The 27,371-nt window shown below is 40.9% G+C and overlaps 2 protein-coding genes across 12 annotated transcripts in view; one reads left to right on the forward strand and one right to left on the reverse strand.

The window, feature by feature from the left end:
- The window catches only part of ZNF106 (zinc finger protein 106), a 44,830-nt gene extending 40,351 nt beyond the window's left edge, over positions 1 to 4,479 (forward strand). For 6 of the 8 annotated variants that reach the window (XM_060273652.2, XM_035112244.3, XM_088670214.1 and 3 more), the window contains exon 22: positions 234 to 4,479. In XM_060273652.2, the coding sequence (XP_060129635.1) occupies positions 234 to 290 (57 nt within the window). In that variant the 3' untranslated portion in view covers positions 291 to 4,479. The remainder of the gene's footprint in view (positions 1 to 233) is intronic. The other 2 variants (XR_015950165.1, XR_015950168.1) reach the window with 1 other exon arrangement.
- Positions 3,456 to 26,956, reverse strand: CAPN3 (calpain 3). 4 transcript variants are annotated; one of them, XR_004692414.3, is made up of 24 exons: positions 26,348 to 26,956; positions 25,092 to 25,161; positions 24,293 to 24,411; positions 23,763 to 23,896; positions 23,348 to 23,516; positions 22,839 to 22,967; positions 22,317 to 22,400; positions 21,934 to 22,019; positions 20,407 to 20,484; positions 19,733 to 19,893; positions 18,404 to 18,573; positions 17,689 to 17,700; positions 16,465 to 16,673; positions 14,963 to 14,999; positions 14,415 to 14,528; positions 13,045 to 13,119; positions 12,155 to 12,212; positions 11,335 to 11,399; positions 10,026 to 10,094; positions 9,804 to 9,882; positions 9,321 to 9,437; positions 7,932 to 7,990; positions 6,595 to 7,182; positions 3,456 to 4,606 (listed from the first exon to the last, which is right to left on the reverse strand). XR_004692414.3 is itself a non-coding variant. In XM_035112288.3 (23 exons), the coding sequence occupies exons 1-23, from the start codon at positions 26,639 to 26,641 to the stop codon at positions 7,156 to 7,158; spliced, it is 2,415 nt and encodes an 804-aa protein (XP_034968179.3). In that variant the 5' UTR covers positions 26,642 to 26,956; the 3' UTR covers positions 5,294 to 7,155. The 4 variants fall into 4 exon arrangements, 2 of the variants coding, with proteins under 2 accessions (XP_034968179.3, XP_034968198.3); XM_035112288.3 differs by lacking the exon at positions 3,456 to 4,606 and having other exon boundaries at positions 5,294 to 7,182; XM_035112307.3 differs by lacking the exons at positions 3,456 to 4,606; positions 14,415 to 14,528 and having other exon boundaries at positions 5,294 to 7,182.
- Positions 26,957 to 27,371: the final 415 nt, after the last annotated feature.

Raw genomic sequence — 27,371 nt, forward strand, 5'->3', positions numbered from 1 at the left:
GCCCTGATTTAAGTCTAGATGCAAATAGCACAGTTTTAAATATAGATGGAAAAGGAAGATGAGGTCCTGATTTACACGTAAGGTCCCCCCACTTCTACTGTGTAATGCAACATGTACAGTGCTGCCCTAAAACAAAAGTGAAGAAAAAAAGTGCTTAAATCTTTACATGGGTGTAGAAGTATTGTTTGTACAGGTTGGTCGAAATTTGGTGAAATCTATCTCTCTCTCTCTAGGATGCTGTGGGACATATTGAAAAACATGCAGAAGAAGATAGCAAGATTGACTCATGAAGGTGGTTCTTTTTTTTTGCCTCCCACATTGGGAAGTACCTTTTATATACTGGAAGTATTCCATGCCTTGTCCACCTCTTGCCCTCTCCTTTTTCCACCTTCAGTTTATATTTGGACTGCAAAAAGGACGTGGGCCCTTTTCTTTTCTTTTCTTTTTTTGCTACAGAGACAGCATCTTACTTGCAACTCTGTAGAGAAGGGAATGATGAACAGACTCAGACCAAACAAATTGTTTTGATTTGTTAGCAGAAACAAAAAAAAAATTCCTGTTATCCTATCAAAGAAGTACATTGTGCACATCTAAGCCTTTATTAGTACTCACATTGGTGCCTAAAAAACACTGTTGAGCCATCTATTTTTATGTTGTATGCAGGATTGCCCAGACATTTTACACTTCTGGCTTTAAACAATTTAAATACAGAAACAACAACTCAGACTAGAAATACCAACAAAGCATTCAGCTCTCTATTTCCTTTCATTATAACATCTTTTGATGAAAGTTATTAATGGGGAATATTAGAAGAAATGGATTCCTTTTTTATTTTTGGTTGATCTTCAGCGGGCTATCTTAAATTCCAAATGCCACATCTGTGCAGTGAGTTCCACAGCCCTTGTACCTCTCTGTATCTGTTACAAAGAGGTTTGTGATGATGTGCAACACACTGCATTGCTTAAACAGCAAAATAGTTGTTTTCGTTAATGCTGAAATCAATTAAGTAACTTCAGTCCATTGATTTCATTGGGTGTACTCTTATAACTTAGGGGGTATCACCGATTTACTGTAACTTTTTTGTTATTTTTATATTGATAAGCACGTTGATGCAAAGACCAGTGCAGATAATGATTTTGGCTTTTAAACATTCGTTATCTGTATGTTTATATCCAGTGCTCTCTTGCCACATTAATGGGACTATACCCCTGATTCGTAAGAGCTTGTTTTGTAAATGGATGACCTTGTGGTGTTTTTAAATTGCTGAGTTTTTGGAGTGTCCACTTCTTTCTGTCCAGCACCCTATATTTTCAATGTAGCTTTTGGATGGCCATCTTCTCCTACTATAATCTGGTTTTGTTTCTGATGACTACATGATTCAAAGTTACCATGCAACAGAAAATGCTGCGGGTGTAAAATGCGAAATTGTGAAGTCCAAGGAGCCCAAGCAGAAGCTGAGAGTATTGTGTGTGTGTGTGTGTGTGTGTGTGTGTGTTTTGCCACCATCTAGTGCATAATGACTGAAGTAGCAACCTGAGAAACTAATGCAATTTTAAAACAATAGTCACAATGCAAAGAAATGAAAGCTGTGCATGTGCGTTGGAAAGAAGTGTGCATACATGCAGTGGTGTTTGGGTTTTTTTTGAGGCAGCAGTTCCTAGTTTGGTTCATGAAGAGTTTTGTTCCCTAAGTCTCATCCAGTGTTTTTGTTCTCATCGGCTTCAGTCTTTTTCTGGATTGTTTCAGAGGAAAACTGGAATTCTCAATAACAGTCTAGAGCTGTCTGGCTGTGTAAGTCTTGACTTGTTTCAGTTTTCTTACTTCAGATTATGTATACGTATTAAAAGAGCAATGTGTGTTTGAAACCAGCATTTTAAAAGTGAAAGGTAATGCTCCCATAGGGAAAGTGTTCTCAGCAGCTTGGTGCAAGACAGCCAGCTCCAACCTTCGGCCCTCCAGATGTTTTGGACTACAATTCCCACCATCCCTGACCGCTGGTCCTGTTAGCTAGGGATCATGGGAGTTGTAGGCCAAAACATCTGGAGGGCCGCAGTTTGGGGATGCCTGGTGTAAGATATAGAACAGGCCTACAGCTGGAGATTGTGTTTCACCTCGCCAGGTTGCCAAAGAACTTGGAGATATTAAGGACTTTTGGAACAATCTCCAGTATTCTTACTGCATTTTAAGCCTTAGCTTTTTGATGAGTGAAAAAGACCATGAAGGAAATATCACCCCACCCCAATACCTACAAATCTGGCTTCCATGATCTTAAGAAATTGCGCTAGTAGAGAAGTGAAACAAGTTCTCCCTTTGAAATCACTATGTCTGTCTCAAGATACAGTGTTCTGCCTTTCGCACATGTCCAAACTGTTCTGGGTTCTGTTAAGGGTTCTGTTGTTGGAAAGGAGAAAACTTTCCGATGAGTAGTGGTAACCTTCTGCAATCTGTTTGTGGGAAATTTCTGAGGCATGTTGTCTTGAGAGCTTTTCTCACACTGAGACCATCAGAAATAAATAATAAAGTGAGCAAATTGTTGGCGCATTCAGTCCATATATGGGAGCATGTAAGTGTTTCTGTGTGTGTGTTTTAAAAAAAGGATTGTTTTTATATCTTCCTTAGTTGAATGTGATTGAAATGAAATTGCAGAGCCAGGGAGTGTAAGAAAATTATGTGGAGTGCAGTGTTTGTCTTGAGGATTAGTCAGTGAATGGATTTTAATTTTGCATCATCCTCAAAGGTTCTTCTCTTTACTGGAAGAGGATGGTAATTTTTTTTTTTGCAAAAATGTATTCTTAAGTGTGTGTGTGTTTTACTAAATTGTTGCAAGTGATGCACAACTTGCACTAGTTACTTACGTTCTTGGTTGTTTTGGTAGATAAGAGGTGTGAGTGTGTGTGTTTTTAAGGTGAGTGTGAAGACAGATTTTCCTTTAATCCATTTTGGGATGCTTAGATCGGCCTTCTCCAACATGGTGCCCTCCAGATGTGTTGAACTGCAACATCAGCCCCCAGCCAGCATGGCCAATGATCAGGGATGATTGTAGTCTAGAACAAGTGGAAAGCACTATGTTAGGGAATACTGCCTTGGATAATTTTCAAATTGGTTTAGCAATAAGGTTGAGTCATGTCTTAACAAAAGTTGGTTCCATATGTTTGTCTTTATTTGAGAAGAACTGTTCTAAGCCATGTCACATGTTCATAATTTATTATAAAATTATAGAAGGTCCCATCGCTTCAGTTCACTGCGGTAATTTCTCCCTAGAAACTGCAGAGTTTCTTCATTCAGATTGTATTTTTTTCTTTTTAGTTTTTTGGTTTGAGGTTCTGTTCTCTTAATTGTAGGAATACAAGATGATGTCATGTTTTTGGCTCTGGGTTTCTGGCACCGTTCCACATGGAAGTCGAAATTATCTTGAAAATTTTGAAAGAGAAACATTGCGCATTTTTGTGTGGGGGGGGGCGGGGAACTAGTCTTGGAAAGGAAATAGAAATGAAGTGGAAGAGGGGGAGTTGTGGAGTGTTCTTGCATTGTGTGGAAAGTGTGTTAATGTATGTGTTACTGTTTGAGTAAGCTGTTGTGTTGCTGCATCTGAAATGAATTTGGACTGCATTGCTAGTGCAGTTTCCCAACACAATAGTGGTGTTTTTTTTATGCCATTTATCTTGTTGATTGGATGCAAGTGTTTGTTTGGTGTGTGCTGCAGCTATGCTGCAGGGGAATGGTTTGCATATCACCTTTCAGGGAATTGGCTCAGCTATTCAGCTGTTTGCATCTTTTGTGCCGTTAAACGCAACTGAATGTCATTGGCTACCCCAGCTTCTGTTTGCCCCTTGAGACAAATACTTGGGCTTGAAGGAATAGACCTCTGTAATGTTAAATCAAAACACAAAAGTGACAGTCCACATCCCAGCTGAATTGAGTAGTTAAACTCCCATCTTAATGGCTCTGGATTTTATCCTAAATGTCAAGTAGAATATAAACCTATGTTCAAGCTTCATGGTTGTCTTTAAAAGTGCAAGTTCTAGATTCGTATTTGTAGAGCTCCTACACCTTGAGTGGCAGTTAGTTAAAAATCAGTGTGAAAGCAATGCAACCGCTAGCTAACTTGCCCTTCCTAGATCTTTAGGGTCCTAGCAGGATGGCTTTCACATAGCATTGTATGACAAAAGTACGAACTTCTCATTTTCCTTCATGTGCAGTACTATGATCTTAACACAACTAGGATGTCTCAATTTATATACCTTGTGAGGCAAGAACAGATTGGTGTGACCATGAATAATACTAGTTGAGAAACTGCATAGGTAATACACACTATAACAAATGTATTGGCAGCTTTCGCAACTCATTTTGTTTCAGTTGGATGACCTGTGTGGCTCATATGCACAAAGTGACTTGGTCTTTCCTTTCCTTTTTTTTACTACAAAGCTGTGAAGTAAAAAAACAAAACAGACAATAAAAACTACTTTGTACCAAGAGAAATATGGTGTGGCCTTCATTCTTCTGATCCCACTTCTGATTCTTGTGTGTTTTAGCTGGCTTGCTGGTATGATTTGTGTGGGTAGAAAGAGCAGAAAAGTGGTTCTTTGACGTGGGATTTGGCAAGAATCTTTCGACAAATAAAAAGAAAGCACATAGTTAAACTATGGAACTCACTCCTTACAGGAGGCCATGATGGCCACCAACTTGAAGGCTAAGACTATCAATAGGTAGTAATCAGGATGGCTCTACTGTTCTTCCATGGTTGAAGGCAGCATATTTCGGAATGGCAGCTGCTGGAAACCATGGGGGGGGAGGACTGTTGCGTTCAAGTTCTATTTCTTGGCTTCCCGTGAGCATCTGGTTGGCTACTGGTCTGATTTGGATGCTGGACTAGATCCAACAGGGCTGTTCTTATTCTCAAAAGCTTGACACCAAATCTGACAGCAACTCAGAACCTAAGCAGAAATGTTTATTGGATGGCAGTGTTAAAATATTTCCAGTTGTGGCTGTCTAGATACCTTTGTAGCCTTAGTATGCTCTGTAGCTTTTGTCAGATGTATTACATCAGGGTTCAGCAACCTTTTTCAGCGGTGGGCCGGACTAAATTTTGGAGAGAAAAAATGAACGAATTCCTATGCCCCACAAATAACCCAGAGATGCATTTTAAATAAAAGCACACATTCTACTCGTGTAAAAACACACTGATTCCTGGACCATCTACAGGCTGGATTTAGAAGGCAATTGGGCTGCATCTGGCCCCGGGCCTTAGGTTGCCTACCCCTGCATTACATCATCTTAATTTCAACCCAGCACATGTAGACAAGTTTTAATTTATGCATTAAGAAGTTTCGTTCAGCAATGAAACCACTCTACACAAGGTATTTTTGTAATAGGGAGGCTGTGCCTGCCAAACACATGCAGTACCAGACACTTTAAACCATTTCTCGCCATGTAAGCTGTTCCTGTGTAGGAAAAAGCTTTGTGTGAAGCAGCCTAAAATTGCTTATATGGGAGATGCAGCTGTCTGCGATAGGTTTTACTTGCAAGAGAACCAACATCGAATTAAGTCAGTCAATTTCCCCAAAGTGTAATATTTAAGCCTGGAGCTGAAAAAAGCCATAATGTGGCTAGAGGAGCACATTTTTCTGCAGCCTTAGAAGATTTGCAAGACTACAGGCTCACCCTGTAGGAGGAATGGGGAAGCTTTTTCAGCCGGAGAGTCATGGGCTTGTGGGTGGAGCCAGAGGCAAACATGCGTAGGGAAACATGTAAACGTTACCTTTGTACAGTAAGTTAGTTTGTCCTCCAGCCACCAAGCATGAGGCATCACTGTTCAAGGACATAATCTAGGCAGGCCAAAACAGAGTGTGAAGCAGGGCTAGAGAGGGCTGTGACCAGGGGGAAATTCCAAGGGCAATATACAGAGCTCTAGAAGGCCACATTTAGCCCCCAGGCTGAGGTTCCACACCATGGATAACAGCCTGGTTAGTGCTGTAAGCAAATGTACTCAACTGTATGCAGTCAAACATCTGGTTACTGAATTATCCTTTTGGAGTGGGAAGCTTTGGCCACAGGAATAATGTAGCTTAGAAATGACTGCAGGGTGCAAAGAGAAGCACGCAAACGGTTATCACACAGCTAAATATTAGAGGCATGTTCTTTTTCAAGTATGTTGGGTGGGATTCAACTGACGAGTCCTGTCACCAGAAGTGCTGCACAAGGACCTCTGCTTGCCCAACAGGGATATTCTCTCTACAGTACTGCCCTTCCTCTGAGATTGGCTCGAGTGTGGGAAGAGAGAAAAGGAGGGGATTTTCATAGGTAGCAAGCCAAAATGCTTCCCTGACGGAACAATTGCCTTAGTGCAGCATTGAATTCCATTAAAAATTAGATCCATCGCTTTTAGGTGACTTTAGAAATAACTGTTTTAATAATGATAACTTGTCCAAGATTCCTGGCCCCTTAGGATCTCTTACTGCAAAATATTTTAAGTTTAAAACAATAGTTGTTGTTTGCAAGGCCAGGAGGAAGGACCACGTTTTTCAAAACAAAACAAAACAAAACCACCTGGGTCTACATTTCAGTGGTGGGCAGAGTAACAGGGGCAGCTCTTACCTTTGTATACAGCATCTACATTTCAAGAACGCGAGTCAGAGGTTTCAATGCACATCCTCAAGGCGCATTGCTCCATGCTGCATCCGGGCAAGCAAGCGGCATTATCGCATTTCACAGGCATATTCCAGTCTGGCAAACGCACTTGAGCACAGAGCATGAAGCAGGGCTGCTGAGGCATGTTGTGGAGGCGAAGAGCCCCAAAGCCCAGATTCAGGTTTGCAGGCCTGAGGTTCACCAACCCTGTTGTAAAGAATTGCCGGCGTGCAATGCATTTCCCACCATAGTGATGGCTGCAACTTTCTCATGCAAAATATGCCTTCGTCCTGGTGTCAGTTACCAATAACTGGGAAAAGTACATTTTCGATTTACTTTCATTTGCTAAAGGGAGATAGATGCTGCTTCTTTATGTTCCTCTCGAGTTGTGCTGCCCTCGCCATCTAAGCTGTTAAAGGATGGAGATTCACAGAAGGCCCTGTCTTGCAAGTGAATGTCGACCGGCTTCTTTCAGTTCAAAAGACAAGGTGCAATTTTAAGACGGAAGACAAGCGGAAGTGATGTTTTTCAGGCATACATGGTTAGCTGCAGCCACTGGAAGGAAGGGAGAAATGTTAAGTGACAACAGCAATGTTTAAAAGTGCAGAACAATCGTTGGGCTATCTGTATAAACGTCCTAAGTTTATCACTCCACTTGCACTTACCGGGAAGCAAGCCCCATTAAACACAGTGGGATTTACTTCTGAGTAAACATGGATTGGGTCAGATTTAGAATCATATTGGGGGCTGTCAACAACAACACTCACCGGTTTCTTGAACGGCCCGACTAAATGGTCCACATCATGGTGGGCCCACAATCAGGCAAATTCTCTCCAGACTGGGACTCTGTATGGGCTAGCAGTTGGGCTGCTAGATGATTATGATCTGTGCTTTTTTTCTGGGGGGATGAAGGGGGACGCATACCCCTAAACATTTTGTGAATCTTTGTACTTTGGTCAGTTTCCTGTATTTATTTTCCCCAATGTGAACTATAAAATGGTGATTTTCTTGAGTCAAAATAAGAGTACCCCTAAACATTTTTTTAGAGAAAAAAAGTCATGCCAAATTGGGTTACAGTACAAGAATGGTGTGAGCTTGCTAAACCACAAAAGTTGGCTTATTGCTCCTGTGCCTATGCCCAATACCTCTGTGTGGATGCATGATACAATCAGCCCCAAAACTGATTTTATGTTCAGTCTTCCTATTCTTTTCAATATGCCCCTTATTAAGAAGGAGAAAAATTGGAACAGTTACAGTACAGTACAGCTGTAAACTGAAGTACAACACAAAGTAAAAGTGGTTACCTCTAAGACATTCAGTTTAATAATACCATCGCCATCTTTATCAAAGGCATGAAACGCACCTAAGGGGACATGAGGGGGGGGGAAGCATATGGTCAATCTATGTAAAATATACAGCATTCCGACTAGCAAACTAGACAGCAGGCCTCAGAATTGCGAGGTTTCAAGAACTTCAGTGTTTCAAGTGCTAGAAACAAATACCGGTCATCTACTGAACAGTGTGATATCTACTGATTCCTGTGTTCTAGGAATTCATAAATATCGGCAATGATATTAGTAAGCATGGAAGATCCTGATAGCTGCCATATCTGAGAGCTAATCTCCTTCAAACAAAACGGCAAAAACAAAGCCATAACCAAAAGTCATACTGAATAAAAAAATGGCATAGCAATTTCTAATAAATTTTTTTTTCAGGATTGCCCTTCCCTGTCATGAGATTAATAATGTTAAAAAAAAGAAAAGTCAATATGGACATACTGCTTGTTTCTAGGGCCTTTTCCTCATTCTTTTCCTTGGTATGGTGTTGAGCTGAGACAGGGCTGGATTAACCATTAAGGAAAATAAGCATGTGCTTAGGACCTCAAGGAAAGGGGGCACCACAGAAATTTTCCATTGCCAGATTTACCATGGACCATATGGTGCAGCTGAGGGGGGGAGCACCCCCCCCCAATGAAAACAACAACAACAAGAAGAAATAGTAATAATAGAGATTAATAATATACATGAATCTTGGGATTAATGCCACTTGGTCCACCAAGGCTCACGTGTTTATATTTTGAATATGGGTGCACCAAAACCTTTTGAGTACTTAGGGCTTCTAAAGGCTAGAGGATAAGTAAATGAACCAGCAGCTAGGACACAAACAAGGATAGTTTGGAATGCTTCTGAAGGCAAGCTTTCCAAAACCCAAAAAGGCTTCCTGGCTGTGAAGAGTGTTTACATCTCAACTATCCACATTACAATGCATGCATTGGAATCAATCAGAACATTTCCATGTGGGGTGGCCCTTATTACACACTGAGCCACTCCTTGGCCACTCCTTGGATAAAATCATTTTAAATACCTTATCTTTTCATGTATAACACTCCCCTGCGTAGAAGACGACCCCTATTTTTTGGCCCAATTGCTACGGCAGCAGCCAATCACCAGCAGGCCTAGCTGCAGCAACCAATCACCCGCCCAATTGCCACGGCAACAGCCAATCGCCAGCAGGCCTTGCCACAGCCACCCAATCACCACTTACAAACTCCTGCTCACAGCTGCCACCAATCACCCATCCCCCTCTGCACTATCCATGTATAAGACGACCCACAATCTTTAACATGTTTTAAAAATAATAAAAAACAGAGTCTGATACACAGAAAAATAGGGTACATTTTTTAAAATACTCACGGAACATCCCCTCTAGTCGCACGAAACAACAGATGAAGCTGTCAAACTGAATGTTCATATTTCTGTCAGCATATCGCATTGTAATGATGTCATACAACTGGTTATTCAGGTGAAACCCTGAGGAGAGAAACAAAATGGAACGTCCTGGGTGATAGGAATTTGCTTTTGTTTATTCTCTTCCTTCTTTTAGAGGTAATATAAGCTTGGCCAATGGTAAAGGAAGGTAGGAGTTTAGTCTAGAAACTTCTGGAAGGTCCCAGGTGCCCTTTCTCTACATTTCCTGCTAAAACAAAAGCAGTGTGGAATCAAAGTAAGTCTTACTCAGAGTTGAGCCATTGAAATTAATGGACATACCTAACGTAGGTCTATGTTAATGGGTCTAATCGGAGAATGACTTAGTTGGATATAACCCACTTTTATCAAAGACAAAATAGGAATAAAAACGCTCTTAAGCAATATACAGCATTGATCCCTGTGTGATACCTGCATCTTTAACTGCATTACGCATCTCATAGCTGTTAATGGTTCCTGAATGATCAGCATCATAATGTCTGAAAATTGTCTGAAAAGGAAAAAAAATGAAATGATGGAGAGAGAAGCCCAGTCATCTTTTGTGGTTCAATTTTGTCATGCTAAGTGTAGACTTTGACATTCATGAGCTAGTTTACTCTCTATCTTTTAAAATATGCAAGAAACAAAGAATACCTGCCAGCTCTTAATCTTATTCCAAAGGTGTTTAAACTCATCAAGGTTTATCTTCCCAGAACCATCTGTCTGTGATGTTGTTTAGTTAAAAATAAAAAGTAAATATAGTGAGCAAAGTCTGACTTCTTTTGGGCGGTGCAGGAGGTGATAAGTGATATCCAACTGAGAAGGATTTACTGTCCAGAGATAGAAAAAGTGTTAGCCACTTATTTAACTTTCTTCAATAAGAGGAGAAACAGCTTTTCTTTACCTCAACTCATTCACTCCCTTTATCTATAAATCAGTAACAGTGGTATTTTAGACATAGCACAAAACTAGAGAGAAGGATAGATTTTTATAACAAAAGTAATATTTTTACATATTTTTATTACCCGTATTTTTCGCTCCATAAGACGCACTTTTCCCCTCCTAAAAACGAAGGGAAAATTTCTGTGTTTCTTATGGAGCAAAGGCACTGGATGGCAGTGGGATCCCTCGAGCAGAGGAATGCCTCTGCCACCGGGGTCATGGCTCCCAGCGGCGACGGAGGGATGAGCAACCCAAAAGCGGACTGCTCCTCCCTCTGCCGCCGCAACCAACAGTGGCATTGATTCAGAATATTTTTTTTCTTGTTTTCCTCCTCTAAAAACTAAGTGCATTTTATGGTCAGGTGCATCTTATGGAGCAAAAAAGGCGGTAATTATAATTATAAATATATGATAAAGTGAATACAGTTGTACCTTGGTTCTTGAATTTAATCCATTCCAGGAGTCTGTTCGATTCCTGAAAGAGTTTGAAAATCAAGCTGGGGCTTCCAATTGGCTGCAGGAGCTTTCTGCAGCCAATCGGAAGTCACAGACGCCATGTCGGACATTCAGCTTCCAAAAAACATTCGCAAACCGAAACACTCACTTCCGGGTTTGCGATGTTCGAGAGCCGATTTGTTCGACAACTAAGGCATTCGACTACCGAGGCACCACTGTACTATATTCCAGTTGGTTACTGTTTCTTTGAGCCAAGCTTGCAGGTAGTTCTCGCTCGTGTCAGCTCCAGAAGCTCCTTGCAGAATTCTCACTGTTCAATACCTCTATATGGCCAGACTACCTATTGATAAAACACAGTGAAGCATCCACCTCAGGCACCCTTCACACCCCAACACTTCCGCTGCTGTTGGAATGCCCCTCTCTTGCTGGCAGGTTGGACAAAAAGATTCCTGCATTACAGGGGGTTGAACTAGACAGCCCTTGTGGCCCCTTCAAACCCTACAATTCTATGCTTCTAAGAGCAATATTGTGATATGAAGCGATTGTGCATGATTTGAAAAGGATACATCCATTAAAGCAATCATGCTGCGGCAGGACTCCAGTGCAAATCCTTTCGTCTTCAGGTCCTGGTCTAAAATAATTGAGTTAAATTAGATAAACATTAATATATAATTGCACATGTTTTATTGGTCAGTTCATTGGGTCAATGACCAATAGCAGAGCAAGTCTGCTTGAGAAACAAACCTTGGGATTTATTATGGCACAGACCAAGAAACTCCTTACATAGCCCAAATGTACTTTGATCTATAGCAACTACTTTAAGGGTCTAGATTAAACACCAGAAACTGTTAAGTCTACAATTGTCACCAATGTCATGGGCACAATAAAAATAAACTGACAACCAATACTTCACAACTATTAGGTAATTTAAGGTTCTGGCAACAGAAGAATGTTCTAAACATCTGCAAACTGATGCCTAGCCATCATATAATTGACTAATAGGAATTTATTACTCTTTTGGAAGGCCTTCATCCATATTAAAAAAATATATATATTCAAATAAGACTTATGATGATTATGATGATTTATTAGTTGCTCATTAACAAGGTCTCCAAGTGACTTACATTTAAAAGTGTAAACATAAATACATTATATCATTAAACAATCTATGGTCTCTTAAATTGTGGGAGGTATTGTTTTTGTTTGCTAATATGTCATGTATTTTTGTGTTTTACTATTGTAAACTGCTCTGTGATCCTCAGATGAAGGGCAGTACAGTATAGAAAGTTAAAGGCAAAAAAGTGGTACTCATGCAAAATCCCAGGGTTTGGTAATATTTTTTTTTGGCAGGCAGAATAGAAGGACAAAAAGGGAAACCAAGCTTACGTTTCTTCAGAACATTGTTGAGGACATTCTGGAGTTCATCAGCACTGATCTCCATGTCCTGTGAGAACAAGAAGGGGGCAAGAAAGTGGTAAAGTTTATCAGGGAGTAAAAAGTTGCAAGAATGGCAGGTCCAATCTCTTTCCACAGCAGGAATGTGTGCATGCAGATGTGGACAAAGGAAATGTTCTTGGGTGCTTAAAACCGGATTTCTAACATGACAGAGAAGGTGGCCTAATTCAAAATGAGAGCAGGCTGTGTAGGATGACTGGATGGAAAAGAGGAAAGAGTCCCAATGTCTTCTTGTGGTTGTGTAGAAGAGGAGATTTCACTCCAATAACCCTCATGGTTGTTTGTCCATTACTTGTGAACTGGATCAGTGTATATAGATATGCTATAGCCTACCTCAAACATGAAATTCCATTTAACCAGAGATTTATGACAAGAGACAGTGGGTACATTGGAAACTAAGCTGCCCTATTAAGGACGGATCGTATTACCACACAAAAATATTTTGAGACAATTTAGACTAGCAGACCCAGTAGAAAGTTAGGCTACTTCAGAACTTATAGCCTGAATCATTTTAATTTGAAGACTGTATCTAGATTATTCAACTGGAGATATGAAAATTAAACATCTTCCTTTGTAAGGGTGGAACAGGAGTGGAGGGAAGCTGTGCCACCCCCAGTTTTACCACCTGCAAATAGGGTGGGTAATTTGGGGGGGGGGCATTTTCAATCAGCCCTAAATTTGCACTGACAGGAAGGATACATACTTTCAAATATTATACAATTAGCTTTATATGGCCCAAGGCATTGGAGAAACTACTTATGTATTTAGTTACATGTTGCCAGTATTGGTCTGAAGCAAAATAGAAACAGTTGTGTACTCACATCTCCAGCAATCTGCCGGAAAATATTTCTGAACTGTTTCTCTTCCTCACTCTCCTTGGCATCTCTTTGTGCAGGCTGCAAAGACACGAAATGCGAAGGGTTGATTGAAATGAAACTACTGATCAATGAGTTTTCGGAAGAGAAAAGATGGTGTTTATTGGGACGCTTCCTTGCAATTCAGCCAAATGACACTTATACAGGATATGATTTCTGTCCAAGGGCCCCTTCATTCTGAGTTTATATCTGGGTGGGTGGGTGATTTCTGCAACATGCCATTAACTCAATAATAGGGCCTTAGAAGTTGATTAATACTGGATCATCCATACCTCATTCTGCTTTATTACTTGTTCTGCAATGCTTCTCCAGTGTTACCACATTATTGCTGGAGGGGCACTCTGTCACTATAGCGCAATAAAAGCGGGACAGGGAATAAACCCCCAAACCTTTCCGCGGGACACCTGGGGAGGTCCCAAGTCAGTTTCTTTTTCCAAAGCAGAGCTCTTCCCACCCTCCTCTTTTGGGTTGCTTCTTTGGGAGCTACCGTGTCCATGGACCTGGTAAAGGTGCTTTGTTTGGTGCCTCCACACTTTCTAAGGCTGCAATCCTATGCACACAAACTTAGGAATAACTCCCATTTTCATGGTGGGACTTATTTCTGAGTAATCATGCATAACACCAGGCTCCGTGGTTCCCAGAGTAAGGATTGTCTCTGCTTCACTGGTTGTTGTCTTGCTGGCGCTAAGCCATGGTTTGACTTATTGTTATGCCTGAACCTGTGCTGATGGTTTGTCTCACTCCAGACAAACTATGAGCAGTACCAAAGATTTGTTATTGGTTTGCCACTCATGATTTGCCTGAAGGAGGTTTGGTCGTAATACTAAGTCAAACAAGGACTTAGTCTCAGGTAGCATTGCAGCAGCAGAACCAGAGTGGGGGGAGATGGAACACAGCTGCCACCACAATCGTTTGCTCGGGAAACCTGCAAATTTGGCCATTCATGCTAAACCATGGTTTGACTAAGCTTTACATGCAAACAGGGTCATGAGCAGGCACCCCCAAACTGCGGCCCTCCAGATGTTTTGGCCTACAACTCCCATGATCCCTAGCTAACAGAACCAGTGGTCAGGGGAGATGGGAATTGTAGTCCAAAACATCTGGAGGGCCGAAGTTTGGGGATGCCTGGTCATGAGCATTATGTATGTTTTCCTCTGTAAGGAATAATTCTCCCAAGGAGATGTTTTCCCGAAGGAGGCAAATATTATGTCTGAAGCCGCATGCTTGCTGTGTGACCAGGTTTAGACCCTGTTCAGCCACTTGGACATGCTAGTTAGAGCACACACAGCTTTCCTCATGCTGACCGATACAGAAACCTCATCACTTTTCTTTTTCTTATCTGTGCTTGCTTTCCCATTGTCCTTTTTAGGCCCATCATCACCTTTTGGATCCTTGTTCTTGTTTGCTCTGTCTGAGACAAATATGATTGGCTAGAGAAAGAGATGAAGAAGAAGTGGAGAAGCAGCAGCAAATCAGAGCGTGGCAGTTAGAAAGAGGGCAGTGAATTCACAAAGCACAGTCTACATATTGGCTCATCATCACACACCCCGGTGCCATCAGATTTGTCCGTTGGACACCCACTCAGTGAATAAAAATAATATCAATAAGCTGAGACCAAAGAAGGCTCAGGGGTGGGTTTTTCTTCACTCTGGTGTGTGTGTTTTAAAAGCACACAGCAAGTTTGTACATTTCCGGTATTGCAGCCATTCTACAGCCACAAACAGCAGCAATACTGCAATTGCAATGAAGTTTAGAAACAGACAATAGAGTCTGACAGAGTGACATCAGTTATCACCTTTTGTGTCATTTCACAAACCAACCAAATCAGCTCCAGTAAAGAAAATGTCAAAGACAATGTACTTACAGAAAGATGTCCTACTTCAATCTTGTTTTCAACTTCCCTGTAAAATTGAAAGGGTTGAGTAAAGGGAGAAATGACGGGAAGAGGGATAAGATATTTCTATGATGTGCATGTTTTCACTTGGCTTGGAAAGCACTGCATGATGACACATTTCAATAGAGAAGCCAGGCTTGGTTTTAAGCAGCCTTTCTTTGGACACAGCACAATTCTATTCATGTTTTCTCATAAGCAAGTTCCACTGTGTTCAATGGTAAGTGGGCATAGGATGGCAGGCTTAGACAGCGATCCTTCGAATCCAGGGGTATAACAAAAGAGCACAGAATGATTGACAGGGGGACAGAAAGTTTGCTGCCTTCTTGTAATGAGATGGTGCAGCAAAATCCCTGGTTCCAGTATTACTTTACCAATGGAGTGGCCTTAGATCAGGAGTGAGGAACCTTAGGCCCCGGGGGCCAAATGTGGCCCCTCAGGTTGCTCTATTTCAGGCATCCCCAAACTGCTGCCCTCCAGATGTTTTGGCCTACAACTCCTATGATCCCTAGCTAAGAGGACCAGTAGTTGGGGAAGATGGGAATTGTAGTCCAAAACATCTGGAGGGCCGAAGTTTGGGGATGCCTGCTCTATTTGGTCCTCGGGACTCTCCTTAGGGTGTACCCCTCCACAGCCCTGGTCTACCACACCCTCTTCAAGTGTTCTGCCTGGCTGGAATGTATCCTTGAAATGTGATAATATCTCTAGCTTACCTGGATGGAAGATAGTAAGATGGGAGTATAGAAACCTTTGGCTTTTGACTCCATGTGACTTTTTAGCCAACAGGACACATTCCTTTCTAGGGAACCTTCCAGATGCCACATGCCATTGTCAGGTGAGGCAACAGAGGTAGTGCAGCTTTTTACAATATGCTACATCACCTTTGTTGCCCCACCCAGCACTGGCATGTGGCCCCTAGAAAGTTCTCTCTAAGGCAAGGTGGCCCTCAGGTTAAAAAAAAAGGTTATTACCCCAGCCATCCCCATCTGCAATATGTGAAGAATAACACTTGATAGGATTGGTATAAGTAGTACGGTAATCATGGGCCATCCAATTAAGTTGAATGTTGGAAGATTCAGGACAGACAAAAGGAAGCACCATTCCACACAGGACATAGTTAAAGTGTGGAAGGTTCTTCTGCTAGATGTAGTGATGGCCACCAACTTGGCTGGTTTTAAGACAAATTCATGGAGAATATATTGTTCCATCTCCACCGTCTGAGGCAGTACGCCGCTGAATACCAGTTGCTGGAAATTATACGTGGAGAGAGGGCTATTGCGCTCGGGTCCTGCTTGCAGGGTTTCCCTTAGGCATTTGATTGGCTCCTGGGAGAATAGGATGCTGCACTAGATGGGCCTTAGATCTGATCCCGCGGGTTTCTTCTTGTGTTCTTAGACTCCAAATAGTACTCAAAAAGTATAATAATGCTATTTTTATAAATGTTTTGGAATACAAAACTCGGATCTTCTACTTACTCCGAAAGACTTTGTTTTTCTGAGAAAACTCTTAAAATAAAATCTCCCTCTTGGTGAGGTTCATACGTGGATGGGATGATGACATATTCATTTGGAGGCAAACGGAAGCGTTCAGAGACCTCTCTCATGTTTATGTAGCTCTTGCACTTTACTTTGGAGGCATTGTAGAGGAAGAAATCCTTCTGTAAATGCTTCTTGTCACCCTGCATCTGTAAACAAAAACAATAAATAGCCGAACAAACAACTGTGTATGCCCCAAACGGCATGCTTAAAAACAGAGAGCAAAGCTCCGTTGATCACTTGGCAATGTATTGCACCTAAATACATTGCCCCAATCCAGCTACGGTTAGATAGATGTGACTAAGAGCTGAACTGGATATTGTCTAAAAGATATTTGATCAGGATCTTCTCTTTCTAATTCAGTGCACACACATGGGCTTACTCGGGAAAGTGATGTTGCAACAGATGCTGTACTTTTGCCGACCTGCTCTGGGTGGTTGAATATTCCATCCTGCCCATTTCTCACTTCCCCAAACCAATTAACAGGCCAATGCAGATGCTTTGAAGAAAAACAAGAAACCCCAGGTCAGAATTTCCTGCATCCTATCTAGTTGGCCATAACTGGTGTCAATGGGATTTAGTCCGCTGGTTTCAATGGGATTTAGTCATGATGGCTACAGATGACCTGTTTAATCCTTCTTTCCATGTGATGAAACTTGAAGGGTGGTTTAGGATTGTAAGCTACTCACATTATCTAGGAACGTTACCTATCAAATGATGGGTGACATTTATTTAAAAGTATGTGACAGGTTGTATCTCTACTTGAGTGATTTCTCCAGATTCTATGTAGTTACCGGTACATATAAAACACATTCTCATATTTTCAATGAAACCATCGAGATATTTTTCTACATATAATACTCCACACCTTTCATTTCTGGTAACATATTCCCCTTTTAATATTGTTATGTGTGCTCTTGGATATTACCTCTTGCATGTGTATCTGAGTGCATGGCGTGGGATGCCTTACACAGGAAAAATACAAATGTCTAAGATATGTGCAAATCCACCTTTCACATTTGTGGCAAGTCACTATTAAGAAAAATGACTGGACACTTCCAAACAGCTGTCACAGAGAAGCATAAAAGCAGTAATATTTGAGAATGTTAAACCGAGAAGATATTTGAGAACGTTCCACCAGGTCTTTCTCCATTCTGTTCATACCTCTTTTGGCACCTGCAATAAAAACAATGTAGAAATGCCATTAGGAATGGATGAAGGAAAGCTTATTGCATATTTATTTACATCTACCACCCACAGCCTAAGTTCACAGCTTTGACAAACATCTGCTCAGTGAAAATCTACGGTAAGTAGCAGTTTCTGTATTCCATTTACTTAGGGAGGTATATAAGATAATGCCCCTGCCTGTGTGTGGTCCTGGGCTCTTTTCAAAATTAATCAAATTGATAGTTAAAGTTAGTAAGTAAGGGACAAAACCAATAGGAAGCTGATTCAAACGCTGCCTCAAAAGCCAATCTTTGGGAAGCAACAAACCACTGAGTAGATAGGTAAACTGGTAACTATTCTTTTAATTCCACAATTATACAAGGACTTGTGATTTCTTCTATGTTCGGCATCACAACTGATGGGAGTTTTAGTCCAAAACATCTGGAGGGTATGAAGCTGGCAAAGGCTGTTATATAGGCATTATATAGGTCTACTGTCTACAAAAACAATATTTTTGAAGTAGCTCATGTCATGTTTTATAAGTGTGATGTTTAAAAGCAGACTACTACAATATTCCCCTTTCACAGCTTGCTTCACATACAGTCAGCTGGCTATGAGAGGAGCATATATCACTGGGGCCAGAACTTAACCAGCTCTATTGTTCAGTTCTAACTGAGGCGACAGGTAACACAGCAGTGTAGAACTATGCTACCTCATAGATGGCAAAGCCAATAGTGAAGAGCTTGGCTCCCAGCTTGCGTTCTTTCCTCCTGTTCTTCTGCATCAGTGCAACTAGGAAACTGCACACAACTTCGTCATCTTCTGGGTCATCATCTTCTTCCAGAAGTTTCAAGCGGTACTGAGGATTGGTCCAAAATGTGTCTGTAACCCACCCCAAAACATTCAAATTTGAAATAATATTTTAACACTCAAAACAGTTATATTGACAGTCCCTGTGATAATCATTCTCCCCTCTAGTTTTGATATATAATTATTTCATAAAATGAAAAAGGGCAATCTTTTATGTATTTCTAGACTTTTATCTGGGCAAAGCAACAGACCTGTTTTATTATGAGCTTCACCATGTTTGGTCTCCACATTTATCTGGAATAAGATGCTCATTTAAAGCAGGGGTGGCTAAACCTTTCTGGTCAGAGGGCCTCATTCCCTCCTGGCCAATCCTCCTGGGATCACGTGCCAGCAGTGGGTGTGGCCAAAAGTGGGTATGACCCCTGTCTCTCACATGCACACGTGGAAGAAGCTGGGTGGGGCAGAGCTGTTGTGCTTTCTTCCCAGAAGATGGGTCCTTGTTTCTTACCAGGAGGGAGAGGGACAGATGGCATGGGAAGCCAATGCAGTGCAAATACACTGGCAGGAGCACTGGATTGGCTGCACTGATGAGTTTGCACAATGCTGACCACCTGCCAGGAAGCCAGCAAAGCAGCTCTGCTCCATCCAGAGACCCACTTCTGACACACAGGCGAAGAAAAAGGACCTCCTTAAAAACTGGCCAAACACAACTGTTTGAAAAGAAAAGGCATCCTGTCCTTGATTTTAGAAAGCACATACATGTATTGCATGAGGCAGCATTTTAGAGGCATGTTGTTCTGTGTTTGAGAGATAGAGGGATACCTCTTCTAAGGCAGACACTATTATGGATCTTTTTAGAAATACAGTGGTACCTAGACTTACGAACGACTTGACAACCGAATTTTTCGACTTACAAATGGGGCAAATGGCCGCACACTTACGAATTTCTCAACATCTGAACGGAAACCGCGGCGGTTTTAGATAGGGTTTTTTCGACTTACGAATTTCTAGATGGGGTTGCTTCGACTTACGAATTTTTCCATTTCCAATGCACTCCTATGTGAAATCGCGTTTCCAATGGCGCTTTTCGACTTACGAATTTTTCGACCTACGAAGGTGCCTTCGGAACGGATTAAATTTGTAAGTCAAGGCACCACTAATTCTGCCTGATTAATCAGAGGACTCTTTAAAACATTTTAATGCCATTCGAATCAAGCAATATTTTATTTACCTGGATAGTTTCGGCAGCCCCCTGCTGTGCAGCCTCGCACCCACCGCCCTTCGGTCACTGAAACAGTCCAGGTTTGAAGCTTATCAACCGCCAGGGTATCAGGTGTGAGATTACACATCTCCAGCTTTGTGAAGTACCTGAGGAAATCTTGGAACGACATCCTAGAGGTAGAAAAAAATATGGAAGAAACCTTTAATTCTCCAATACATTGACTGTAAGGCATCCAGAGTGGCTGGGGCAACCTAGTCAGATGGGCAAGGTACAAATAATAAAATTCTTCTTCTTCTTCACCTTCACATGATGCAGCGCACACACACCATTTGAATGCCCATCAACTTGGGGGCAGTGAGCCCCTCAAATATTTTATTGGGGGAGCCAATGGAACCTTAGCTCCAAGAGTTGGCTCCTATGAAGTGGACTAATCTGGAGAAGGGCTTGTGGTTTGCCTCTAGGCCAGTGATTCCCAATTTGGGGTCCGCTGACACCAGGAGGTAAATGTAACCCACCTAGGTTGTCTGTAGCACCATTCACATAACAAAAACTACCATAGATATATCCAAATTTTCAAAAGCAGGGTTCCATGGCTTAGCTCTGGAAAAAAACAGCTCGTTGGGAACCACTAATCTGAAGGAAAAGCATATTGAGAGAGAGAGAGAGAGAGATGGGGTATTTACCAGAACTCCCCATCCTCTGCAACTTTATGTTGTAGGCGGGTCTTCTCTGCTTTGTCAATGACATTCCATTCATCTGAACTGCAATATAATGAAGAAGAAACTTTCAGTATACAACAGGCATCTCTAAACTTCGGCCCTCCAGATGTTTTGGACTACAATTCCCATCTTCCCCATGGGAGTCGTAGGCCAAAACATCTGGAGGGCCGCAGTTTGGGGGTGCCTGGTATACAACTAATTTTTCAAAAGGTAGGCTAAATGTGCTTCACTTCTCAAATAATAAATCAACATACAAACATTTCTGTCCTTGATCTAGAAATTAAAAGTTTACCCTTCGTTTGTTCAGCAAATGGTGAACTGTATTTAGTTACTTCCCTTGTAACCTAATAGAAAGTCCTACTTGGTTTTTTTAAATTATTAATTCCATTCTACTTGGTTTATTATTATTATTATTAATATATACACGTTACATTTGCTGTTCCATACTTAACTGGAACACAAAGTGCTGCAAATAACTGTCCGGTATTTTGATTCTCTGTTAGCCACAGAAGGTAGAATCTCACTCATCCTGTTAATATAGTCAAAGACATGTTGAGATGTATTTAATCAAATCTGAACATCTTATATTTAGCTGGAACATGTCTCTAAGTGTTGATTACTTTTATCAATATTTATGTGCACTGCAGTATTCTGTAGCCAAGGGACTCTTTGAAGTAATAAAGCATGCCTTGTCTTCCATTGCTATTTCTTAGCCTAAGGCTTGATTAACACATAAGAATATACGAGCCCTGCTAGGTCATGTCAAAGGCTAATCTAATCCAACATTCTGTTCTCACAGTGGTCAATGAGATGCCTGCAACAACACTCTCCCTGTCTGTGATTCCCAGGAACGGGTATTCAGAGATATACAACCCCAGCATAGCCAACACAGCTAGCAGCTATCAATAGCTCTATTCTCCATGATTTGTCGAAAGCAATCCAGATTCGTGGCCATCACTACATCTTCCATAGTTAATCTATCCCAGAGTTTAACATGCACTTAAAACCTTTGAGGCTGAAATCCTAAACATGCTTATTAGGAAGTAAGCCCCCCTGAGCTCAGTGGATCTTACCCTTCAGCAGAAGTGCTTAAGAAAGCAGTGAACATGTTACATAACTTGATCACTCAAGTTGGCTCACACTTGAATCTGCAGGCCATTGAGTGGTATGAGGCGATACAAAAGCACCATCACTGGTACTGTATCAGTCATGGCCATTTCATAACTGAAAGACCACTTTGTAGTTCAGGCACTGAGCGATGAGCATGCAGGTAGGAACTCACCCACATTACCTTGGCATTACACTCTTTCAAAACTGTTAAGCACACTTTAAAGCATCTTTGGAGAAATTATGTATATATCACTAACTTCTGAATTTCACACCAGAATGCAAAAGGACATTTCCCTTTCTTGGTAAACATGCAGAAGAACCGAGGTGTATTAAATGAAATCAAAATAACTTTTTAAATCAAATTAAATGGCTTCAACTCACTTGTCACTCCAGGCTCCATTCCATTCTACTTGCCCCCAAGGATTTCTTAGCCGCACGAGTTTTAACTTGTCCCCTTTAAATGTTATCTTGGAAGGGGGGGGGGAAACATAATTAATTCAACCAGCCTGTGTAGTATGCATCCTTTTACAGACTCCACTTTAAACGAGAACGGATGCTATCATTAGTGGAGTCCCTTTAACATCTCCCCATTTTTCTCTTCTAAAAGTGCTTTACTTGCACCTCTGATCTTGACTGACACCAGTGATCATATTTTCCTTTCTTTTCAAGGTGAGGTTGCTTAAGCACTTAATTTGTGTACGTGGGCTACATGTTTTTTTTTTGTACTCTAGCAAAACGCATTTACTTTTTGCATCTACACTTACCTCCTCCACTGCTGTAACTGAATAGGCATGACCTGTCACCAGTCCATTCGTCATGCGTCTCTCAAAGAGCATTGGAACTACAAGCTGTAAAATGCAGAGGAAGCACGTTAAGAATAAGAACGGCGCCGTGTGCGGAATTTTTCAAAGGACAACATGTTCTGCCCATTCCCGTTTTGTTTTCTTCTGTTCCACGTTCTTGAACAGGAGAAGGCAAATGGATATGCATGTCCTGTGATAAAGATGAGGTTTCCTAATAGGGCAATAAAACAGTAGTTTTGCCATTTATATTCTAGAAGAACATCCTGCTTCAGGGTCCGTGTGCAACTTTGCAAACCGCACAGCAATCCACAGCTTCTGCAGCAAATCCCAAGGCCAAACACACAGTTAGGCTTCAATCCTATATCTGCTTCCTTGGGGGTAAGCCTCACTGGAACTTTATTGAATATCAATAGGATTTTACTGAGCAGAGTAAATCGATTTGTTTGCACGCAATAACCTAGGCTATTGGCAAGGAATACAAACCCGTTTCGTCATCTCCTCTGCCTGCTGGACTGAGTCATTTGGAAATTCATTCATATTCTTCAACATTTGGGCAATTAATAATCCAAGATTAGTTTCAGGAGCGGAGCCATAAATAAACCCTGAACTGTCCTGGAACAAAGAAAAGGGGAGAGGGGGAAAAATAAAAGGAAGGCAATATGAAAAATAAAGCAGAATAGCAAGATTAGTTAATAAAAGTTGGGGGGACTTTTTTTCTATTTCCTCTTGCCCACAAGACAGAAGAATGTATGTTTTCACCAGTGGTGCTTACTAGTGTACATAAGAACACTAAAATAGTATCTCAAGTTTAGACTTAAATTCAGGTGTGGGGAATATTTGGTCCTCCATATGCTACTCAGCTACAATTCCTATCAACCCCAGCAAGCATAGCCAATGGCCAGGTGTGATGGGAGCGGTAGTTCAGTCTTATGCTTACTGAATATGAATGGTATGAAATTAACCCCAGAAAAGGCCTGGGATCAATGGAGTACCTCAATAGAGCAGGCCATGAGTGACCCTCTTTCAAAGGCATGTTTCATGATTTTATAGATATCTTTAGGAACATCCTTTATCTCATAGAACTCTGTTACTCCTCCTGTGAAATCTTCCATGGCCTCTGTGGTGTTACCTCCTTTGAGAGCCTCATAAGACCCATGGAGCCTGAGAAGGAACAAGAAAACAAAACTAACACTCCAAATAAAATCTGATGATTCGTTTTCATTTGGGTATAGGTCATCTTTGAATCTGTTCTATTGTAAAATAAAAAGCATCTGAATAATATACATTTGTTATAAGAATAACACATTATTTAATTTACCTCAGTTTAAACAGATGTACAGTTGAATAGGGGTATAATATGCATACAGTAGGCTATATAGAAACGGAATGTGTAGAAAGTATATTTACTTTGCGTAAGCTTTTTCCAGTAAGGCACTCCAAAATTCATTTTGCTGGGAGGATTTTGTGAAGACCAGTTGACTGCCATACGTTGGTAAACGGTCATCAATGATAACTTCCACCCAATTTCCATAACGCCAAAACTGGAGAGAAAAGAAGATGAAAGATAGATAGATGATAGATAGATAGATAGATGATAGATAGATGATAGATAGATAGATAGATGATAGATTAGATAGATAGATAGATGATATAATTTGCAGTTATAGTGTTTTAGAAAAAATGTGATGTGTGGATTGTGTTTAAGAACTGGTTTGCACACTATAATTGGGGTTAGACTTTGTTAAGTGATAGTATTGTTAGATAGATAGATAGATAGATAGATAGATAGATAGATTTGTTAAGTGATAGTAGCAAATAAGTCATTAAAATAGGCCTTTGATATTAGTGCCTATTAATCTATTCCATGCTGCTGGTTAGTGTAGCATAGCTGAACTGCAAAAGGCAGCATCTTCTTGTGTCTGATCAACAACTCATACCTGGAAGTGAAAGATTCCAGCATAATCTTTTATGAAGGTCTGCTCCCGTGGTATGACCCGGAACAGCAATTTCTCATGCAAGGTGAGACAAGCAATGGCAGCCAGGAACCAACAGTCACCTGAGAGGAATTATATAGAGCAGGGCAAATTAAGTGTCAAAATTACTAGGAGGAATAGAAAATGTATGCTACTGAAGAATTAGTGCTACTACAAATATTTTTTTGGTCTTCAGAGCAATTTGCATTTAACTGCCACATATTAGTTAGGACAGGGCTGGCCCAAGACATTTTGGCATCTGAGGCAAACCGCAAAATGGCACCCCACACCATTTTGGGTGGTGATGTGACGATTAATATCAGGAACAAGGGGGAAATAAAGATCTACACTGGGAACAAGGGGTTTAAGAATGTTGAATGTGCAAGTGTATGTCTAGAGATAATGAATAAAACAAACACTATTAGCTGTACTGCTAGATAAGTGTTTAATGGTTATTATAATTGTATAAAAACCAATTAAAATGGTTTGGTTTTGTTTTTTAAAAAGAGGGGGTAAGTGAAGATTTATATCAGGATCATGGGGGTAAATCAAATCAAACTTGTTGTTATTGAGTCGTTTAGTCGTGTCCGACTCTTCGTGACCCCATGGACCATAGCACGTCAGGCACTCCTGTCTTCCACTGCCTCCCGCAGTTTGGTCAGACTTATGTCTCAAACTTACCCAACATTTAAATTGGGAACCAAAGGCCTTGCTAAATAAACTTATCAGACACACAAAACAGCTCCGAAGAAAGGACTTGTACCTAATTCTCCTTGACAAATGTCACTCCTGTTGGCTCCACCAATGATAAAGCGTGGATTCTCACAAATTTCCTATGGAACAGAAATAAATTGCTGAAAAAGTTCATGTTACTCTAAACTAACCACTTATGCGCCACCTGAACCAAGCAAACTGTGGTTAATAATAATAATAATAATAATAATAATAATAATAATATGTGAAAAATGCCAAGGCTCATTCTCTTTATGCCCAGATCCACACAGTGTGCGCTTGGATAATTACAGACTAAAAGAAATTGCAAGCTGCACTGGCAATTGCTGCAAAACCTCTGTAATTTTGTTTATGATCAATTATATAAATTGATGGAATTGTATAAATATTGTGATAAATTATTTAATGAAAAGGAAATGCAATGTTAAGGTAATAAAAGATTGTTGCTAATAAAAGCATTTCATGTTCGCTTACCTAGGAGTAAGTCTCATTGGAAATGTGGAATTTACTTCTGAGTAAACATGTACCTGATTAAGAGACCAGGATTCAAATCCCCACTCAGCCATGAAGTTCTGTGACTGACCTTGGGCCAGTTACTGTCTCTCAGCCTAACCTACCTCACAAGGTTGTTGTGAAGATAAAATAGGAAGGAGGAGAACCATGTATACCACCTTGGAGGAAAGGTGGGCTATAAAGGTAGTAAATGAATAAATAAGTCTAAAGTATGTCACCCATAGCATTTTACTGCCATTTAGAAACATAGATATTCTTCTGCAACACGCAAGTGTCTTCCCTATTTTTCGTGTATTTATTTAGAGTATAACTTAGATTCCATTCAATCATAGTAGAAAATAATTTTCATAGAATGCACAAATTATAAAATCTTATGCATTCTTGCCTTGAACCTCTGGTGGCTTTCAGCATGCTTCTAACTGAATACTCTTGATTGAATTTCCAGGGTTTGTCCACAGTAGAGTTTATTGTTTATTTGTAGCTGTTTGCATTCCTATTTAGTTTGTGTAGCTAGCCCATGTGGTATTACAAACAACACAAGTCATGGTGTTTCCCCATGAAAATTTGGATATACCTGACAAAAAGGATTTTTCAATAAATCAGTTGAAGGAGCATGTGAATCCTCTATCTTAAAATCTTACCATTTTCCAGATATCATTTTTCCTATCTATGCGTTCTTTCTTTCTTTTTTAACTTGGAACGGAAAAAATGTCTTTATTACATTTGCAAACATCAAAGAGAAACAACTTTACGTGAGATAAGAAGCCTACTTACTAGTGGTCTCTTCCACTCAAATTTGACAGGGAGCTTTTGGCTGAAGAAGAGGGAGGAGTCATTAGCCGGGAAATCTGGATCCTCATAAAGAATCTTCTTCTCAAGGCATTTCTTGTGGAGCTCATGAAAGGTCTTTTCCTTTACTCCAATGATGGGCTGGTTGCGGCTGAGGATAGCAGAGTATATCCCCCCTGGACCTCCGCCTGGTTCAGTTGTTGTGCTCATATGCTGGCGGGGAACCTGCCCAGCCCCAGTCTCTTGAACCAGAGTGGCACCACCAACAGCCGACGGCATGGAGGTCAGGTTTAGGCAAACTTAACAGAAACGAGCAAGCGAGGAAGATCTTACTGCCTGGAAGGAAGTGACAGGAAAGAGGAACTTGCTCTGTAAACGGTTTCTCAGGCACAGATCTCTCTTTCCCTCCCTTTTGCCTGCAAAAGAGCTTCAAACAGATTTACGAAGAACCACCATGACACCAGGTTGTGCACGTTTCATCCTGAGAAAGCTGCTACAGGAAGCAAGAGAAATTGTTGGGTAACTTTCACCTCCGGATTGGGGTGTGCGAGCGTACCACTGGCATGCTTTCCAAAGGTTGCAGCTCAGAAAACTAAAAATAAACTCCCAGAGTGAGTGCCTATGTGGAGGCGGGGATGAAGAAAGTTCAGAGTTGGTTCTTTCAGAAGGATTGAAAAGCAGTTTAAGTCGCTTTTTCACCTCATGCAGAAAAATCAAGCAAGGCCAAAACACAACCTAAATTTACAGGATGCCTGAAAGTTCTTTTGATAAACACACAATGATAAGACAGGCCAACATGTTTAAGAGTCTATCATATAAACCATGTTTCTACATATTTAGAAGCAACTTAGAAAACTAGAATTCAAAGGACTATCATGCAGAGGCACCAGCCAGTTGAGTACTTAAGTCCTGAGAGCTGATGTTAATGTATTCAAATTCTATTTTATTCTCTGAGGGAATATTTCCTTCAGCTGCTGGGTAAAGCTGCTAAGTTTTCCATCTATTGGTG

Source organism: Zootoca vivipara, chromosome 1, assembly GCF_965207765.1.
Source record: "Zootoca vivipara chromosome 1, rZooViv2.hap1.1, whole genome shotgun sequence".
NCBI classification, from domain to species: Eukaryota; Metazoa; Chordata; class Lepidosauria; order Squamata; family Lacertidae; genus Zootoca; species Zootoca vivipara.